This window comes from Silene latifolia, chromosome 6 (genome assembly GCF_048544455.1).
Source record: "Silene latifolia isolate original U9 population chromosome 6, ASM4854445v1, whole genome shotgun sequence".
In the NCBI taxonomy this organism is placed as follows: domain Eukaryota; kingdom Viridiplantae; phylum Streptophyta; class Magnoliopsida; order Caryophyllales; family Caryophyllaceae; genus Silene; species Silene latifolia.
The window spans coordinates 36,872,995-36,881,079 of record NC_133531.1 but is presented as its reverse complement, the minus strand read 5'-3'; the positions used below and the strand labels follow the sequence as shown (position 1 = coordinate 36,881,079).

The window sequence follows — 8,085 nt, the reverse complement described above, 5'->3', positions numbered from 1 at the left end:
TCTTGATTAACACCAACAAACCAACATATAACATGACCCAACATTTGCATGTCTCTATTATTAAACCACGGAAGTATAATCATAAATATTAAGCAAAAAATCTAAAACAATATCAACGGAAATACACACCTCCACCGACATCATCCTTATCCCTCACAGATCTTGAGTTTTTCTTCACTGCTGATTGCTTTGTTACCATCGTTACTTATAATGTCTTTTAATTATTTGACTAATTATCAATGATCGGAAAAAAAAATGAGGCATATGGATGGTTTTTTCAGAGATTTTTGAATGTGGACAGAGAAGGGGGGAAAATTTGACGGAGGGATGTGAAAGGGATTGAGAAGTGGAGTAGGTTAACAATAAACGTCCACAGTGGGAAGGGGGGTGGTTTAATATTTTTTTAATTGGAGCAATTAAAACGTCAACAGTAAATATCTATCACCTAATATTTGTGCAGTCTCAAAGTCCACATTTACTATTTGTAAACAGTCCAACTTGTCGACCCATTTTCCAGCAATATGGCACTATCCGACCCGTCGCAAGCAAGACAGATTGATGTGTGAGATATCGGAAATTTGATATGAATAGTGTGGGGTATAGTAAAGTATGAAAGAGAAGAGAAGTTGAGTATTTGTTGATTTGGGTATATTTTTGATGTTTTTTGGTGAATTTTGGTGGTGAGTGGATAAATGAGGTGGATGGTGAATTAAGAAGAAATAAGGTGAAAAAGTGTAGAGTGAAAATTGGTGAAAATTTCACGATTGCGGATGGTCTAAACCAGTATTTTTTATAAACTTGAAAATAGACACGAACCAAAATTCCTTGGCGCTACCTACATTCCACCCACATAGCATCCTTATTAGTGAGCCTACGAGACATTCCAAGCCCATCGTGATTCTGCAAATTCCTGGACATATATGGGACACGAAAATGAGACAGATCCGGACTATGAATCATATGTATATAAATCATATGTAAAGTATAAAAATACGGTTCTTTATTTTTGGTGACACTGCATTGGATAAACTTTCTAGTATACGTAATAGCCTACAAACAAGTTGACGCAGGTAAGCGGACCGAGGGTAACAGGCTCCGTATTGATAGCTCTAATATTGTTGGTGTCTTCCCTGGTTTGTTAATTGGTATTGATTGATATATTGACGTTGTTGATTCTTGATTTTTATATTATATTATTGGGGATAATATTTGTTTGATTTGGCTGCGCTGCTTTATACGCTTTGGAATCTTTCCCTTTTCAATTAAGAAGAAGTGCATGATTACAATACTCGTAATAATAGTGTTGGTCGTCTTGTTTCCATTACTAGGGTTTTGTTTCGATAACTTTAAGCTAAGATTTGATTTGATTTTTAATATTTGTTTGCTTGTTTTATTCGCTTTAGGAGACATTCTATTTACAAATAAGAAGTGCAGGATTACAATTCTCGTAAATTGTAATAATAGTGTTCATCTTGTTTCATATCTAGGGATTTTCTCTCGGTTTTGATAATTTTCAGGCCAAGGTACGTTTCGACTTGAATTGGTTCCGAAGAACTACTTTTAATTCCAAGGTATATTTACTTGAATTGTTGCAGAAACAAAACTTTGTTCCAAGATGGCTAGTATTTGGTTTAGTTTTCAGGGATGTTATGCTATTGGCAGTATGATAGGAATTGGGTAAGTACTTGTAACTTTGTCTTGGATAATCGGTATGAACGGGTTTAACGTTTCTACATGTATTAGTTGTGATGAATAACAATAACAAGAATAGAAAGCCGCCTTTGTTTTGCTCTCCATAAACAAACTTAGACTCGGTTTTACATTGTCCTAACTCATTGCTTTTCATTTTATTTTTGAAGTTACGGTGTTGTAACAATGATCCGATCTGAGTTAAGGCGAAAGAAGATGAGGAAGGAGTATGCCCTTAAGGACGGCAAGGCTCCTCCGAAAGCTCCTGTGTGGGAATATGATCCCTCATTTTTATCCGATAAGCTTAATAATAATAAGTAGTATGACTGACTACCAGTGGTTTCCTTTTAATCAGATTGCTGTGTTTGTACTTGGGTCCATCTTTCTCTATTTGTTTTCCCTGAAACAGTGAATTCGAGCATTCAGGAATAATAACATACTGTACTTGTTTTCATCTGAATTATCAGAATCTTATAGCTGACGTCTGACTGTACTCGTGAGTCGTGAATGTTCATTGTTCGGTCTGCTCTTGAAACCAAACCAGTCATCTAAAAAAAAAATCTTAAAACTTTTACCTTTGTAGAGCATTCCGGTAATTGAACTTCAAGGGAAGGTTATTTCGATATTTGGTTCAAATTGGCTGCTAACTGTATGGTAATATAAGCTTCGAGTAAATCAATATTAATATGTTAACATTAAGTTCAATTCATTACAAAGCAGGTCAGCCGTTCCATTATTAATATGTTAACATTAAGTTCAATTCATTACACTGTTCTAAATCGTCTTGCCTTTCTACTGTCCAAATCAGTTCGACCATTGTTTGCTTCCTACGATGTCGATCATTAGTGCTTGTTTATATCATGTCGTTTATATTACATCAGACAACTTCAATTAAACGCTACTTGATACGACATGGTGATGCAAACCAAATAACAAAGCTCAATGTAACCAAATCCATTTCGACCTGGCCTAACACGGAACCCAATGACGTAGCTGCCAGCGGTCAATATTCACCCATGAGGCCATGATTAACGTCAACAGGAGCAACTTCAGATAACTCCTGATGTCGAAACCTAACAAGATCCCAAGCATTTGAGGAGTAGGACACGGTAATAAACAATTTTCATAAATTAAAATCATCACAGTGAGCTCCTTCGTTCATTTGTGCATACATTAACAGAATCATCAAAAAGATTTCTTGCCTACTGATAAAATAATTTTCATAACATGCTAAACCTAGGATCAATCCATAATAAAGAGGCGGTGAATAAAGAATGGTGAGGATAAATATCAGTGTAATTGGCAACGTTGAATTAATTTACTGAAGATGATGATATGATATGGTATGCTCTGACAGGCAATTTATCCACTGTCTTCAGCTGCTTTTCGAGGGAGGCAATGTTCGAAATACTTTGTCCCACAAAGCTGATGTGATGCCAAAGCCCTTGTCTTGGATTCGAAAGTGGTGATTCAAGTGATACCGCTATGGAGAAATAAGAAAGCATGATTGTCAGAGCACATCAAATGCATGCAAGTTTCCAGAGAATAAGCTCAAACTTCAGGAACTTTGATAATATGAAATTACTAGAGGAGTGTTTTATTTCGATACAAGGTAACATCATTTTCTTAGCGAAATAAAACACTCGTAGTTATTTATACTAGTCTGGAACTTTAATAGGATGTTCAAGTCTGCCTCAGCTTCACTTTTCTTAAGCAGTCAAGAGGGAAAGGAAAAATCGACCAAGAATTTATTAAAATTGGTAAAGCAGCAACTCGCGCAGCCATAACTTTGAAAAAAGAAAAAAGAAAAAAGAGCACTAAGCTCCTTGAATCAATCGTTTACTTCATGAAAATAGCCATAAAAAACAACTAATTGTCACGCTCACCAATATTAGTTGCAACTAAGATAATAAGAGTAATACCTTCAGGTTCTTTGGCATGTCATTGGTTGGTTGTCCATGATGCAAATAGTAATGGGTCACATCATACATTACGTATCCCAATAGACCGCCTCCAAAGAGTGCTGGGGTTGTAGAAGGTGTTGCAAATGTTTTGACCAAATTCCAAAACTGACAGCAACAATATTAAGTATTAACACTCGGAATCAGTACAAAGTTCTGTACTCAAAAAAACCTATGCTTCTTCAATAATTTAATTTTGTTCCTTATTCCATGTCCAATACGCCAACACTTCTATGTCACATGACACTTTGATTATTTTAGTGGAAAACATGCAACTTTTATTTTTACAAAATAGTTGCATTGTATACAACTCCACAACATGACACTTGCAGCAGAGTCGGAGTAACATAGTCAAATAAAGCAGCAACAACAGTAACGAATGTAAAAAGACGGTAAATCTAATCTAAGGACATGTTGTTTACTTTGGAATCGGTCATATCATTAAACTTCTGTTACTAACCCAATTAAATTTTTATATCAGACAACTAAATTTTCTATCACACCTGAAATAAAAGTGTCTAACAAATACTATATGAACCAGATGTATTAAATGACACAATAAGCAAGTTCTACGTCCAATCTGATTGTAGACCTGTTATATTTTTTGGCCGTGGTGAATAAAAAAAACTTAAAAATGCATTCAGATAATTATCAAAACTCCGTGGTATTAGTGTGGTTGCTCACCTTATGTAAATAAATAGAAGCTTAGTGAACATGGAAACAATCTGCTCATAAACCGCTACTGTTTGTTAGTGGTGCCTCAAAACAGTTTCACAAATGCATTCAGCTAACTTTCAATACTCCGTGTTATTAAAGCGGTTACTCAGCTTACAGATCTATACAGAAGCTTAATGAAACATAAACAAGGACGTGAACCCAAGGGCTGCAATAGGTTCCATATGCAGGAAAAAAAGACGTCTTTAAGAATACTTGTTCTGAAGCTAATATACCCATAAGACAACAACCATTTTTTTAACTTTTAACACAAGGGTTAAATTGCGTACATCCGACACTCACTTTGTTATAGGCAGCATGTGTTGTAACTTTGCGACACTGGGGGTAATTATGCTGTTCTAGTTGCATAGTGGCTGTGTAAATTAAAAAAAAAATAGATAGATAGATTCAACTAACCGGAAAACACAAGATAGCAGTAGCAGTCGGGGGGAAAACAAGGCGTAGGCGGTCCATAGGGTGTTTGTGGTGACAACCATGGAGAAGATAATGAGCAGTGTTTCCCCTACAAAGCACCAATTAATGTTAACCCACATACAGGAAGGGGACCAAAGGAAACATCGGATCAGTGGCCTATGAGAGAACAGGCACAAACCAGTACGTCTTTGTTTTGATATGGAAGAGGAAGCGGTGTAAAGTGTACTCAATGAACGTCCATATAAAAATACCAAATGCCACCATCACCAATATCTCATTGAGTGTATGACCCATCTTAAAAGACATGGAGATGCACCAGCACACAACTGGAAGCCATATTGTAGGAACAGCCCACCACACTGTAAGGGTTAAGAACTGAAGCAAAAATATGGAAGGAAGTCAGACACCAAAGAAACGGTCGAGAATTTCAAATTTTGACCAGATATCTCAATTGAATTCATGCCCACACACATGGGTTTTGTACCAAAACATAAACGAAAGACGCTAATATACGCATACCTCCCAAAAATCGCTTTGAAAGAAACGAGGGCCTTCCTTGCTAACAATAGGCTGGTGGACCCATTCTTCATAAGATTCTCCAAGATGACCAACCTGCAGAAGATTGTAATAGAACGAAATTATATAAATATGTTCTTAAATTGAAGAAGTACAGAAGTTAATACATATACAAAAAAATAATTCTCATTTGAGTTGTAAAAGACAACAACAGCAGCCTAAACCTCATTTAAGCTTGACGAAACAAAATCACAGAAAGGAGAAACGGAAGTGTAGACGAAGCAATAAACTGTACCTGAAAAACAAGTGGTTTATTTAAATCAACTTTGAACCCTTGTGAAACCATCCTGGTGCCTTGTTTACAACTAAATACAAATAAAATGAAGTCATTAGTATGCGACCTCTGAGGGGCGGGTTTCCCCAAAAAGAATAAGAACCAACAGCCAGAAATGAAGAAGTGTCAGCAATATCAATATGATGTACACTAGTGACGAGATTATATATCAGTGTGTTTAGCTGCATTGGAGTAACATACATTGAAGAGGGACGGGCAGATGGGATTTTAGATACCCACTTCAAAGTTCAAACCGTGTATATATACTAGGCTTGTCTTTCGTTTAAATCAATGCAGCAGCAAAACGGGAGCTAAATCTAATGTCAAAATCATATCTTGAAGAAAAATACTCCCTCCGTCCCGGTTAATTGTTGTTCTTTGGTTTTGGCACAAAGACCAAGGAAAGAGGAGATGGCCAATTACTAAATGACAAGTGGAACAAATTGAGTGTAAATGATCAAATTGTTCATTAAGTGCATTCTTAAAATAGAAAGGACAATAATTGACTGAGACACCCAAAATGGAAAAGGACAACAAATGACCAGGACAGAGGGAGTACTATAAATTTGATCAACAGACAATGCTTTGTAATATTGAATACAGTACTAAATAGTATACGGAAGAATTACAAACTTTTGAACACAATCTATGACCAACTACTCGGTGTATGCAGATTAATATGCAGAATCAAATGCGCGGAAATGATTTAGAGACAAATTCAGGAGGAAGAATGTATAACAAGTAGTAACAGACGAAATTCTATCAAATGTTGACTTATAGCAGGTCAAGACAGCATTAACCTATTAATTAATCAATTAAGCATATAAACAAAGCATTACGCAACTAACTAACTACATGCATCTTGAACAATAAGATTACGAAATGAAAAAGCAATTAAAATTCGTTATAACTGAAACAAATCAATAACTAATACTCCCTCCGTCCCAATCATTAAAGAAAAAAGTAAACAAATAATTGGGACGGAGGGAGTAATTGACACACAAATTCATAATGTCAAACAAGTAGTCCCTCCGACTCCACAGATTCTTTACGTTTTATTAAAATACTCGTAACAAACGAATAGAAGTGTAAAGAATCTGTTGAGTCGGAGGTAGTATCATAAACAAGGCAGATCTACATGAATTAGGAAGATGATAATTCGAATAAGAAGAAAGTAAGAAAAAACGAACCAAAAAGGGGGGAAGAAGAAAGTGAAGAAGAGTTGGGTACAAGTATGTAAGTATGTCGTTATTTATGTCGTTATTAAGAGACGGAGGAAAGAGTAGACATGAAAGGATGAATGAATGGAATGTGTGGGAAAGAAAGCGATGGAAATGGGAGGATTGAGTGATCTTAGCCGTTGAATTTGATTAGAGTAAGATTCCAATCTGGCCAGAGAGTTATGTGTGTTTGTGTTTGTGTTGAATTGTTGTTGATTCGCACGTTAGGATGGATGGAGAGTAGATTGTTTCCAAGGGTGGCAATTTGGCAATGACACCTCTTATCTTCCATGTCTACAGCTCATCTTTCCAGACTTTAATTGTTTTGCTTGTGTCATTCTGGACTCACTCTACTAGGGTTTTATTTAGGACTCCCCTGAAATGAAATAAATAATTAATGGGGTAATATTTTAAGGAAAATAATTATCGGGGAATTTAATCCAGGAAGTAATATGTTCCTTATTTTCAAGTTTGGAATACTAAGAGAATTATTACTGGGGTAATCTAATTTCGGGTTTGGTAAAACTGTAATTAGTGCATTATGTATAAAATGTCTTTATATTTGTTCAACATAGGGAGTAATGCATTACTCCAGTAATAATTACCCATGGCCCATGGGGGAGGGTGAGTAATACATTACCCCTATTATAGGGCTTGCCTGGAATCCATGGAATTATTAAGGGGGTAAGTTTTATTGGGCGATAATTACTGGAGAAATTAATTAGTGGGGTAATGAGTTCCTTGATGATATGTTTGGCATAAGAGTAATGATTACTGAGTAGATCTTTTACTCCTTTAATCATTACCCAGGGGGAGGGTGGGTAATGTATTACCTCTTCACAAGGGTAATAATTCCAAGAGGTGAATAATTACCTGCATACCAAACATGGGAAATACACCTCACATATTACTCCCCTATTCATTTCCCTCCTATTACCCTCAATCCAAGCAAGCCCTAAGAGTAATTAGTTGCTAGATGAATAATCGCCCTCATACCAAACTCAATAAAATAACCCTAAATTATTACTCTCTTATTTTCTCCACCATTTTCCCTCAATCCAAGCAAGCCCTTAGACCTATTAAACGGGTCAAATCCCATGTCGTGTTGATGCTAGTCTCGGGTTAATTCATGGTTAAAATATCCATCATTTCGAGTTATTTAGGGTTGCTGATCAATATTCACTAGTCTTTGACTCTGAAAAATCGAGTCAGGTAG

At 36.0% G+C, this 8,085-nt stretch overlaps 1 protein-coding gene and 1 long non-coding RNA gene across 3 annotated transcripts; one reads left to right on the top strand and one right to left on the bottom strand.

The window, feature by feature from the left end:
* Positions 1–984: 984 nt before the first annotated feature.
* On the top strand, positions 985–2,119 carry LOC141658711 (uncharacterized). Of its 2 annotated transcripts, none has more exons than XR_012549364.1 (3): positions 985–1,070; positions 1,488–1,677; positions 1,860–2,119. It is a non-coding gene; the product is annotated as an uncharacterized LOC141658711 (long non-coding RNA). The 2 variants fall into 2 exon arrangements; XR_012549363.1 differs by lacking the exon at positions 985–1,070 and having other exon boundaries at positions 1,427–1,523; positions 1,596–1,677.
* Positions 2,120–2,789: 670 nt separating this feature from the next.
* On the bottom strand, positions 2,790–7,306 carry LOC141586730 (dihydroceramide fatty acyl 2-hydroxylase FAH1-like). The gene is made up of 7 exons (XM_074408039.1): positions 6,840–7,306; positions 5,611–5,680; positions 5,319–5,411; positions 4,978–5,174; positions 4,782–4,887; positions 3,612–3,758; positions 2,790–3,172 (listed from the first exon to the last, which is right to left on the bottom strand). Exons 2-7 carry the CDS (start codon positions 5,659–5,661, stop codon positions 3,065–3,067), a joined length of 702 nt encoding a protein of 233 aa, XP_074264140.1. The 5' UTR covers positions 5,662–5,680; positions 6,840–7,306; the 3' UTR covers positions 2,790–3,064.
* Positions 7,307–8,085: the final 779 nt, after the last annotated feature.